At 45.8% G+C, this 12,512-nt stretch overlaps 1 protein-coding gene across 6 annotated transcripts in view; it reads left to right on the plus strand.

Moving 5' to 3' along the window:
* LOC110505606 (inositol-tetrakisphosphate 1-kinase) overlaps positions 1–12,512 on the plus strand; it is a 61,036-nt gene that overhangs the window by 33,324 nt on the left and 15,200 nt on the right. For all 6 annotated transcript variants that reach the window (XM_021584932.3, XM_090220827.1, XM_021584931.3 and 3 more), the window contains one exon: positions 1,095–1,212. In XM_021584932.3, coding sequence (XP_021440607.2) covers positions 1,095–1,212 — 118 coding nt within the window. The remainder of the gene's footprint in view (positions 1–1,094; positions 1,213–12,512) is intronic.

Consider the following 12,512-nt stretch of genomic DNA (forward strand, 5'->3'; position numbering starts at 1 on the left):
CCACCACGAAACACTTGGACTTGAGTGGCCTTCTCTAAAGCAAGTGTAGGCCAATGAATTAGGTTATTCGTAATAAATATGTTTGCCATTTCTCTTTGTGTATATAGGTAGACATGACTAGTACACACTGCCGAAACTCAAGTTCCCATCAAGGAATCAACTCTGTCCTGCCCTCTTTTCTCTCACACATTTGTAGGAGATAGAAAGCAGCAAATTGATGGCCGAGTACACAGGAGTTGTCAGTTCTTCTAAACCACTAGAAGATTAGTTTGGCTTTAGCTTTTGACCGCAACACGTTTGTCTTATGTAACCGCACGGATGTTTTGATCAGCGTTGGCAGGAGTCATAGTCTCTCTGCAGATGGATGTTCAGTTCCAAGAAAAATGTCTGTTTGACTAAATGTGTGTACGTAGGCGGGCATTTTTGTGCCTGTGTGTGGATGTATTTTTATGTTAGGAAATGTAGCCTAATGTATGAGAAATGTAGATTTCACTGTGGGGTGGGGGAGTGTTGAGTTTGCATAATGTGTGGGCCAAAGCATCTGTTAGAGAATAACTAAAAGACTGAGATGAGAGGCTGGCAGAAGGAAAGGACTGGGCAGAGATGAAAATGGAGAGTGTAGAGACTGGGAGCGGAGGGGAGCGACTGGGAGGGGAGCGACTGGGAGCGGAGGGGAGCGACTGGGAGCGGAGGGGAGCGACTGGGAGCGGAGGGGGGAGGCTGGGAGCGGAGAGGCTGGGAGCGGAGAGGCTGGGAGCGGAGAGGCTGGGAGCGGAGAGCGTGGGAGCGTGGAGACGGGGAGACAGAGGGTGGAGACGGAAGTGGGGGGGGAGACGGAAGTGGAGACTGGGTGGGGAGACTGGGAGAGGAGGGTGGAGGCTGGCGTGTAGCTATATAAATCAGTAAACCTCACGCTGACCTGACAGTAATGTAACCCACTGGCCTGCGAGCATGATGACACACACACACAACACAGTGAGCATGATGGAAATACACATCCATGGCCTACTGTGAAGTGTCCGTATTACGCTGTGTCCAGACTACCTACATTAGCTGTGGTATGTGCTCCCTCATCTCCCCGCTGTGTGTTTCAGGACTACATTGATGCCCACCCTGAAACCATCGTGCTGGACCCCCTCCCAGCAATCAGAACCCTGCTGGACCGCTGCAAGTCCTACCAGCTCATCCATCGGATAGAGGACTGTATGCAAGGTAGCCTCACTCACTCACTCTCTCACACACACACACTGCAACACTGACAGTGTATCACAAATGGGCTGAGTATTTGATTTAACTCCCCAAAATCATCCCCACTGCCAGTCCTAGACTACAGAAAATCCCAGAGAGGTGTGAATCAGTAATCTGTTGTCAAGGATTGGTTGTGATGACAGACCTTTTTGGTTTAGTTTGTGAGAATGTGTCTAGGAGGTGGTGGTGTTGGATCGTGCGTCAACCCGTATTTCAATAATATTATTTTCTGCATCCTACCAGTTGTGTTATGCAGGCAGTGGAAGAGCGTAACACAATTGTATTCCTCCTACCATGACAGCATCATCCCTCCTCCTCTCTCCCCTCTGTGAACCTGGCTCCTGCCTCTGCCAGAGTGTATATTGTATCCAGTGATGGACTAAAGCTCCATTAGTTAGAGAAGGCAGGCCAGTGGCACCTAGATTTCCTGTCACATGAGCCATATGCACCCCAGTGTAGCCTTTCTGGTCAGGGTCCAGAGACTGGAGCAGAGCAGTGGACTGACAGCACATTATCAGCAGGAGACCTTTCTCATCCGCTGTTCATTAACTGAGAACATGGCATGGGACATAAACCTGGAGCCGTTACAACATGCAGACCCTGCCGTACTGCATGCACCACACACAGGTGGAGAGACCGAGCGTGCGTGCGTGCGTGTGTGTGTGTGTGTGTCGACACCTGTGCCCATTTGAGGACACATTTTGGTGTGTGGTTGTGCAGTGCTCGTGGCGTCAGCGCCACAAAATAAATGTTGAAAATTGCATTTTTTTCTACAAACAGACATGTTTATGTAACAGTGTTTGTAAGCTGACTGAATTGAGAGCCTCTGTCTGTCCCACTGGCTCACTTGTGAGGGGGTCTTACACATTAGACATTGTAAGATAATTAGCTTGCATCTGTTTGCAGGCTGTTGTTATTGAGTGACTAGATCTATTTGAGCTGTACCTTTTTGAATACTCCTGATGCTGTTTATACTCTTAGAAAAAGGTTCAACTCAGATGTTGGAATGGAAACTGTCAGTCCTACATCATGACAAGAAAGACATGGCTAGTTTCAGTAGTCATCAACAGTTGCTGGTGGGAAGCGAAGTGGGAACATGGAGGGAAGGGGTGTCGTAGAGAGGGGAAAGTCCAAAGTGCACAGTCTGCCACGACCACTTCCTCCTTATCAGAGACCATGGAGCCCCAGTGCAGTGCTGGCTGCCAAGGCAACCAGTCCCCAGTACCAGAGGCTGTGGCGAGCCTGCCATGGTCAGAGGGCTGGCTGAGAGTATTGCTCAATAGGAGGAAGCAGTAGAGGTGTGTGCGTTTTGCTTTTAAGCTTCTACATTATAAAGGTCCAATGCAGCTGGTAACAATGTAAGTTTGTTTTAATTAAAATGGTCAAAAAGAGGGCCTCCCGAGTGGCGCAGCGGTCTAAGGCTCTGCATCGGCGTCACTACAGACTGTCATTACCGGCCGTGACCGGGAGTCCCATAGGGCGGAGCACAATTGGCCCAGCCTCGTCCGGGTTAGGGGAGGGGGCAGGCCGGGCGCCTACAGGCTGAGTTTGGTCGCCAGTTGAACAGTGTTTCCTCCCGACACATTGGTGCAGCTGGCTTACGGGTTAAGCGAGCGGATCTTAAGAAGCACGGCTTGGTGGGTCTTGTTTCAGAGGACGCATGATTCGACCTTCACCTCTCCCGATAATTGGTCAAAAATAAACAAAAATGGCTTCTTAGCAAAGAGCAATTTCTCAGTGGAGAGGGGGAAACTAAAAACTAGCTGTTATTGGCATAGAGGTTTTGAACTCTTTGTTTGGTCTATTAACTAATTTACCACCTGATGTCACCAGGCAGGCCAAAACTCCATCCCACCAAAACAAGCTGAAATTCCAGGTGATCTTTTCAATCAGCTCTTGCACTTAAAGGGCATTATAATTTTCACAATTTCACAGTATTATGCCAACCTCATAGTGTGGAAATATATATAAAACGGAGGAAAATCAAATTTTTGACTGCACTGGGCCTGGAAACTTCCCTAACTGTACTTTGAGAATGTGGGGATCAGTAGGCAGCTCTGTAAAGTGTCTGTGCAGGCAGGGGTTTGTCTAACTAACTAGACGGGTTAGTTCTCCTGGTCCCACTGGTTTCCTCCACCACATGACTCGTGGTTCAGCTCATCATCTTTCCAGAGTATTGTCTACGTCGGTTTTGTTTCTCTTGTGAAGTTTACTTTAGGTGGTGGAATCCACTCTTTTCCGTTTAGAAGTCAGCTTTGCTGCCTTGATATTTCACTTGGTGTTTGTAAAGATGGCAACAGTTGTCAGGCTGTACAACGTGAAGGATCTCATTCTTGGGGCTCTTCATCTTGGTATTTCTTTTCTACTTCAAAAGAAAGGAACTGGGACACCCTTAAATTAAGATTGTTTTTGTGGAATCAAACTGAACTAGGCTCGAGGTATTTAACTGGATTATGGTAGAGTGCTTTGTTATGTGGGGAGTATTTAATGTTCACATAAATCCTCGACTTAGTTACCGTGGTTCAAATGCGACCAACAATAACAAGTGTCCTGCTGATGCGAGTAATCCATATTTAAACAAAGGCGCAGCATATTAAAGAAAAACAGCCAGGAGTGACTGCTGAGGACCGCACACATCCAGGCCCCAAACCCAGCCCAGAACAGTCAGCATGGGCTGAATAAAAAGGACTATGATTGATTGATTGCCTTGTTTACACAACGACTGCCTTCAATGCAGTTCACTGTTCCGTTATGGATCTGGTCTGTCTGATTTGATGAAGGTAATCAAACGTTTGCGGAGATGCTCTACGACGTCGAGTCAGAGGTTGTTCTCTCACAAAGATGAATGTATTGTCTGTGATGAGAGATGAATAATGAGTCCCTATAATTGGGAGTGGAAGCTCCTCACAGCAGGATATGGAACATTCTAGATTCCTGGTTCTGAACATGGGGTACGTTCCAGAATGCTGTGTTACTAGAATGTAGCCCTGAATAGCAACATTAGATTTCAATCTATTGTCAATACTGGAATTGTATCAGTATAGGCCTACTTCATAATCCTCTGGTAATGCTGATAATAACTTTTTGCAAAGAAAATGTGAGGCTCAGTTTCACTGGTGGCTGCTTGCCTGTATGGAAAGACTTCACCAGTGCCTGGTATGAACAGTCCACTCAGCCAGGCCACCTTAAGTCTGTCCTGCTCTGTCCCTTATGGATCAAACCCTAGTGATGACGTCCTTTAAAATGTTTGTTTGGTCTATTAACTAATTTACCACCTGATGTCACCAGGCAGGCCAAAACTCCATCCCACCAAAACAAGCTGAAATTCCAGGTGATCTTTTCAATCAGCTCTTGCACTTAAAGGGCATTATAATTTTCACAATTTCACAGTATTATGCCAACCTCATAGTGTGGAAATATATATAAAACGGAGGAAAATCAAATTTTTGACTGCACTGGGCCTGGAAACTTCCCTAACTGTACTTTGAGAATGTGGGGATCAGTAGGCAGCTCTGTAAAGTGTCTGTGCAGGCAGGGGTTTGTCTAACTAACTAGACGGGTTAGTTCTCCTGGTCCCACTGGTTTCCTCCACCACATGACTCGTGGTTCAGCTCATCATCTTTCCAGAGTATTGTCTACGTCGGTTTTGTTTCTCTTGTGAAGTTTACTTTAGGTGGTGGAATCCACTCTTTTCCGTTTAGAAGTCAGCTTTGCTGCCTTGATATTTCACTTGGTGTTTGTAAAGATGGCAACAGTTGTCAGGCTGTACAACGTGAAGGATCTCATTCTTGGGGCTCTTCATCTTGGTATTTCTTTTCTACTTCAAAAGAAAGGAACTGGGACACCCTTAAATTAAGATTGTTTTTGTGGAATCAAACTGAACTAGGCTCGAGGTATTTAACTGGATTATGGTAGAGTGCTTTGTTATGTGGGGAGTATTTAATGTTCACATAAATCCTCGACTTAGTTACCGTGGTTCAAATGCGACCAACAATAACAAGTGTCCTGCTGATGCGAGTAATCCATATTTAAACAAAGGCGCAGCATATTAAAGAAAAACAGCCAGGAGTGACTGCTGAGGACCGCACACATCCAGGCCCCAAACCCAGCCCAGAACAGTCAGCATGGGCTGAATAAAAAGGACTATGATTGATTGATTGCCTTGTTTACACAACGACTGCCTTCAATGCAGTTCACTGTTCCGTTATGGATCTGGTCTGTCTGATTTGATGAAGGTAATCAAACGTTTGCGGAGATGCTCTACGACGTCGAGTCAGAGGTTGTTCTCTCACAAAGATGAATGTATTGTCTGTGATGAGAGATGAATAATGAGTCCCTATAATTGGGAGTGGAAGCTCCTCACAGCAGGATATGGAACATTCTAGATTCCTGGTTCTGAACATGGGGTACGTTCCAGAATGCTGTGTTACTAGAATGTAGCCCTGAATAGCAACATTAGATTTCAATCTATTGTCAATACTGGAATTGTATCAGTATAGGCCTACTTCATAATCCTCTGGTAATGCTGATAATAACTTTTTGCAAAGAAAATGTGAGGCTCAGTTTCACTGGTGGCTGCTTGCCTGTATGGAAAGACTTCACCAGTGCCTGGTATGAACAGTCCACTCAGCCAGGCCACCTTAAGTCTGTCCTGCTCTGTCCCTTATGGATCAAACCCTAGTGATGACGTCCTTTAAAATGAGAACTTCTCCATTTTAAGTGGGTGAGGTTTTTTCATGGTAGGATTGGGTCTGGTACGGTCCTAGTCTGGATACCCACCTCCTGAATGGTTCAAGGCCAGCCGGTGCTGTATGCCGTGCTACTCCGAGTCAGACTGACGTCCTGTAAACGTCCTCTGTGGCTCCAGCGGGTCTGCTGAGAGCAGACAGTGTTTAGACAGAGGAAGAGATTGCTCCCCTGCACTCCGAGCCAAACGGCCAGGCCCAAACATGACACCAAAACATAAGACTCACCATCACTACCATCGTCATATCCCCTCCTCTCTCTAGGCCCAAAGCTTCCAACCGTGCCTTTTAGTCTTTTTGTTTGCTCAAGTCAGGACAGGAGATATCCAAAGGTATGGGAAGACTTTTTGGATTTACAATGTATTTTAGTTTATTCTCACAATTCAAATACGTCTTTGGGTTGTTTTTGAATGACGTTAGTCTGACATTCTTACCCCCTCCCATAACAACAGCGATGTGACAGTCGGTGAGTGTGAATTTGGGGAGCTCTGCTCAGTGGGGTGATGTGATGGGTAAACCCTTCACGGCTCTTCATCACACCACTCCTAGGCTGCTGCTACGTCTCCACTGACAGAACAGGAGCACCACAGACCTACAAGTTAAGGAGCACAGAGCAGAATCAATTGTCTTGTATTAACAATTGTGTTTGTTTGTGACTGGGTCCTTTTTTCTTGTTCTATGTTTAGCAACCATAAAATCAGTCTGAAATCGTATGTGTTTATTTTAACTTGTATTTGTTGGGTTCATAATTCTATAATGTTTTGTTGATTCTTTTAAATTAAGACAGGTTGTGTATGTTTTTGGTTTGGAAAGAACCTCCCCTATGAGTATCAGTGGATTGTGATTGGCACCGCATGTAATGTAGCCTATTAAATGCTGAACAATGGAGCAGGCAAAACGGGAAGCAGAACCGTTGCTTGACTCTCTGCCACTCAAAAGACGTTGCCCTGGTGACCCCCTCCCTATTTCCTCCAGTCACTCCTCCCCTCCTGAGTCAGCTGCTCATGTCCTGGACTTTCACTCCATGACTTGTCAAATGCACAAGTCTTTGTGTGTAGTGTACACACCACACTTCCACGATGGGATCATTGAGCTGTGTCTGTGTAGTGTCTCTGTGACCACAGCTCAGCAGCATGCAGGGTACTGTAGCCAGTGTATTACAGGCCTGTGGGATTTTCCTGACCCCAGCACAACTCACCGGAAGCACTGATATCACATTGCCCACGCAACACAAACACTAGTGTTTTTGTCATCTGCACCAATATGCCAGTGTTTGGTTTGGCCTGGACACAGATTTCTTGTGGCAATATCTCAAACCTTATCTCCAATAGCTAGAAAATGGGCCGCAGAGCGCCAGAACTTAAATATAGGCTTAAAATTGGGGGAGGTTTGCCGTGCTGCAGTTGCAGGATGTTTGTCTGTTGTTTCCTGGGGTGTCAGAACGTCTTACATCAAGTCTTATCACAGGAGATGGTGAGACAGCCATTGCGTCAGGGCATGATGTAAACATGATGAGAATTACGCTCTTATTTGATTCCCCGAAGTACTAGCGTCTGTGTTTGACAAACACACCCATCCTGTGCACTGCATGTACACCGGTCTGCTTTTGTAAGAACTGTGGGCTTGTCTCGTGTATAATGTTGTCTGTCTAGTAGTCTTTGTTGTTTGTCTGTCTGGTGCAGTGGTGTCTGTGTTGTATGTTCTCCGGGTGTAGCAGGCCAGACCAAGCAGGGTTGGCAGCTTCCTGGTTTATTTATTTGAACGAGTTGCTCCTCTCTTTCTCTCCTCTGCTCTGCTTTTTCACATACATTTTATTTTTATTTTCCATCAACTCATCTTCTAAACACTCTCCTTCCTGCAACCAGCCTCACCAATTTATATTTATAAAAAAGTATTATTTACCTCAGATCTGTAATCCTCCAAGAAGCTAGCCAGAAACTCCAAGAAGCTAGCCAGAAGCTAGCCAGAAACTAGCCAGAAGCTAGCCAGGAGCTAGCCCAGAAGCTAATCCAGAAGCTAATCAGAAGCTAGTTAGCTTCTTTACTGGCAAATCGTTAGTATTCAGCTAACCACGGTTTGTGGTCATCAGCTATCCTTTAGCTCGAAAATCTATCGAATCTATCGCCAGTTTTGTACGGCGCAGCTCGGAACGGAACATACCGGACCAATTTTTATCTCCATGTCCCTGGATTTCAACTGCTCTCTGGACATTCATACCCGGATCTCACAGCTAGCTAGCTGCTATCCGTGTGACAGTCGGCTTTCGTCGATTCCGGAGAAAACATTGATTGTTCCGGTGCTAGCCAGCTCCGTCAATCACTCCTGAGTTCCATCATTCACTCCTGGGCTGCAGTCACCTATCCGGACCCGTTTTACTGCCTACGTGGAGCCCCACCGGGCCTTCACAACTGGACTGCCGATGTTATCTACCTGAAGGAGATCCGGCTGGCTCCTCCGTCGCGACGTTACCTGAACGCCCATCTGCGGCCCGCTAACCGTTAGCTGTCTTACCGGCTGCTATCTGAATAGACAATCGGACAATTTATTTATTTTTATTATTATTATGTTTTCTTCTCGGGCCTCTAACTATATCTATTGTTCTTATTTTTGTTGTTGTTGTGTGATTTTGGATTAATCCCCTCTACCACACGGAACCCCACTAATCTACTGACCGAACGCAAGAGGTGGCTAACAACAGACCTCCATCCTATGCTAGCTTGCTACCGATGGCCTGGCTAGCTGTCTAAATCACCGTGACCCTCAACCAACCTCTCCACTCACTGGACCCTTTTGATCACTCGACTAAGCATGCCTCTCCTTAATGTCAATATGTCTTGTCCATTGCTGTTCTGGTTAGTGTTTATTGGCTTATTTCACTGTAGAGCCTCTAGTCCTGCTCACTATACCTTATCCAACCTATTAGTTCCACCACCCACACATGCAATGACATCTCCTGGTTTCAATGATGTTTCTAGAGACAATATCTCTCTCTTCAGCACTCAATACCTAGGTTTACCTCCACTGTATTCACATCCTACCGTACCTTTGTCTGTACATTATACCTTGATGCTATTTTATCGCCCCCAGAAACCTCCTTTTACTCTCTGTTCCAGACGTTCTAGACGACCAATTCTTATTGCTTTTAGCCGCACCCTTATTCTACTCCTCCTATGTTCCTCTGGCGATGTAGAGGTGAATCCAGGCCCTGCAGTGCCTAGCTCCACTCCTATTCCCCAGGTGCTCTCTTTTGACGACTTCTGTAACCGTAATAGCCTTGGTTTCATGCATGTTAACATTAGAAGCCTCCTCCCTAAGTTTGTTCTATTTACTGCTTTAGCACACTCTGCCAACCTGGATGTTCTAACTGTGTCTGAATCCTGGCTTAGGAAGACCACCAAAAATTCAGACATTTTAATTCCAAACTACAACATTTTCAGACAAGATAGAACTGCCAAAGGGGGCGGTGTTGTAATCTACTGCAAAGATAGCCTGCAGAGTTCTGTCCTACTATCCAGGTCTGTACCCAAACAATTTGAACTTCTACTTTTAAAAATCCACCTCTCTAAAAACAAGTCTCTCACCGTTGCCGCCTGCTATAGACCACCCTCTGCCCCCAGCTGTGCTCTGGACACCATATGTGAACTTATTGCCCCCCATCTATCTTCAGAGCTCGTGCTGCTAGGCGACCTAAACTGGAACATGCTTAACACCCCAGCCATCCTACAATCTAAACTTGATGCCCTCAATCTCACACAAATTATCAATGAACCTACCCGGTACCTCCCCAAAGCCTTAAACACGGGCACCCTCATAGATATCATCCTAACCAACTTCCCCTCTAAATGCACCTCTGCTGTCTTCAACCAAGATCTCAGCGATCACTGCCTCATTGCCTGCATCCGTAATGGGTTAGCGGTCAAACGACCTCCTCTCATCACTGTAAAACGCTACCTGAAACACTTCAGCGAGCAGGCCTTTCTAATCGACCTGGCCGGGGTATCCTGGAAGGATATTGACCTCATCCCGTCAGTAGAGGATGCCTGGATATTTTTTTAAAATGCCTTCCTAACCATCTTAAATAAACATGCCCCATTCAAGAAATTTAGAACCAGGAACAGATATAGCCATTGGTTCTCCCCAGACCTGACTGCCCTTAACCAACACAAAAACATCCTATGGCGTTCTGCATTAGCATCGAACAGCCCCTGTGATATGCAGCTGTTCAGGGAAGCTAGAAACCATTATACACAGGCAGTTAGAAAAGCCAAGGCTAGCTTTTTCAAGCAGAAATTTGCTTCTTGCAACACTAACTCAAAAAAGTTCTGGGACACTGTAAAGTCCAGGGAGAATAAGAACACCTCCTCCCAGCTGCCCACTGCACTGAAGATAGGAAACACTGTCACCACTGATAAATCCACCATAATTAAACATTTCGATAAGCATTTTTCTACTGCTGGCCATGCTTTCCACCTGGCTACTCCTACCCCTGTCAACAGCACTGCACCCCCAACAGCAACTCGCCCAAGCCTTCCCCATTTCTCCTTCTCCCAAATCCATTCAGCTGATGTTCTGAAAGAGCTGCAAAATCTGGACCCCTACAAATCAGCCGGGCTAGACAATCTGGACCCTTTCTCTCTAAAATGATCTGCCGAAATTGTTGCCACCCCTATTACTAGCCTGTTCAACCTCTCTTTCGTGTCGTCTGAGATTCCCAAAGATTGGAAAGCAGCTGCGGTCATCCCCCTCTTCAAAGGGGGGGACACTCTTGACCCAAACTGCTACAGACCTATATCTATCCTACCATGCCTTTCTAAGGTCTTCGAAAGCCAAGTCAACAAACAGATTACCGACCATTTCGAATCTCACCATACCTTCTCTGCTATGCAATCTGGTTTCAGAGCTGGTCATGGGTGCACCTCAGCCACGCTCAAGGTCCTAAACGATATCTTAAACGCCATCGATAAGAAACATTACTGTGCAGCCGTATTCATTGATCTGGCCAAGGCTTTCGACTCTGTCAATCACCACATCCTCATCGGCAGACTCAACAGCCTTGGTTTCTCAAATGATTGCCTCGCCTGGTTCACCAACTACTTCTCTGATAGAGTTCAGTGTGTCAAATCGGAGGGTCTGTTGTCCGGACCTCTGGCAGTCTCTATGGGGGTGCCACAGGGTTCAATTCTTGGACCGACTCTCTTCTCTGTATACATCAATGAGGTCGCTCTTGCTGCTGGTGAGTCTCTGATCCACCTCTACGCAGACGACACCATTCTGTATACTTCCGGCCCTTCTTTGGACACTGTGTTAACAACCCTCCAGGCAAGCTTCAATGCCATACAACTCTCCTTCCGTGGCCTCCAATTACTCTTAAATACAAGTAAAACTAAATGCATGCTCTTCAACGGATCGCTACCTGCACCTACCCGCCTGTCCAACATCACTACTCTGGACGGCTCTGACTTAGAATACGTGGACAACTACAAATACTTAGGTGTCTGGTTAGACTGTAAACTCTCCTTCCAGACCCATATCAAACATCTCCAATCCAAAGTTAAATCTAGAATTGGCTTCCTAATTTGCAACAAAGCATCCTTCACTCATGCTGCCAAACATACCCTTGTAAAACTGACCATCCTACCAATCCTCAACTTTGGCGATGTCATTTACAAAATAGCCTCCAATACCCTACTCAACAAATTGGATGCAGTCTATCACAGTGCAATCCGTTTTGTCACCAAAGCCCCATATACTACCCACCATTGCGACCTGTACGCTCTCGTTGGCTGGCCCTCGCTTCATACTCGTCGCCAAACCCACTGGCTCCATGTCATCTACAAGACCCTGCTAGGTAAAGTCCCCCCTTATCTCAGCTCGCTGGTCACCATAGCATCTCCCACCTGTAGCACACGCTCCAGCAGGTATATCTCTCTAGTCACCCCCAAAACCAATTCTTTCTTTGGCCGCCTCTCTTTCCAGTTCTCTGCTGCCAATGACTGGAACAAACTACAAAAATCTCTGAAACTGGAAACACTTATCTCCCTCACTAGCTTTAAGCACCAACTGTCAGAGCAGCTCACAGATTACGGCACCTGTACATAGCCCACCTATAATAGCCCAAACAACTACCTCTTTCCCAACTGTATTTAATTTATTTATTTATTTTGCTCCTTTGCACCCCATTATTTTTATTTCTACTTTGCACATTCTTCCATTGCAAAACTACCATTCCAGTGTTTTACTTGCTATATTGTATTTACCTTGCCACCATGGCCTTTTTTGCCTTTACCTCCCTTCTCACCTCATTTGCTCACATTGTATATAGACTTGTTTATACTGTATTATTGACTGTATGTTTGTTTTACTCCATGTGTAACTCTGTGTCGTTGTATCTGTCGAACTGCTTTGCTTTATCTTGGCCAGGTCGCAATTGTAAATGAGAACTTGTTCTCAACTTGCCTACCTGGTTAAATAAAGATAAAATAAAATATAAAATAAAATAAACTCTAGCAGGCTTGTAAC

Source organism: Oncorhynchus mykiss, chromosome 25 (genome assembly GCF_057628025.1).
Source record: "Oncorhynchus mykiss isolate SJ-2025 chromosome 25, ASM5762802v1, whole genome shotgun sequence".
NCBI classification, from domain to species: domain Eukaryota; kingdom Metazoa; phylum Chordata; class Actinopteri; order Salmoniformes; family Salmonidae; genus Oncorhynchus; species Oncorhynchus mykiss.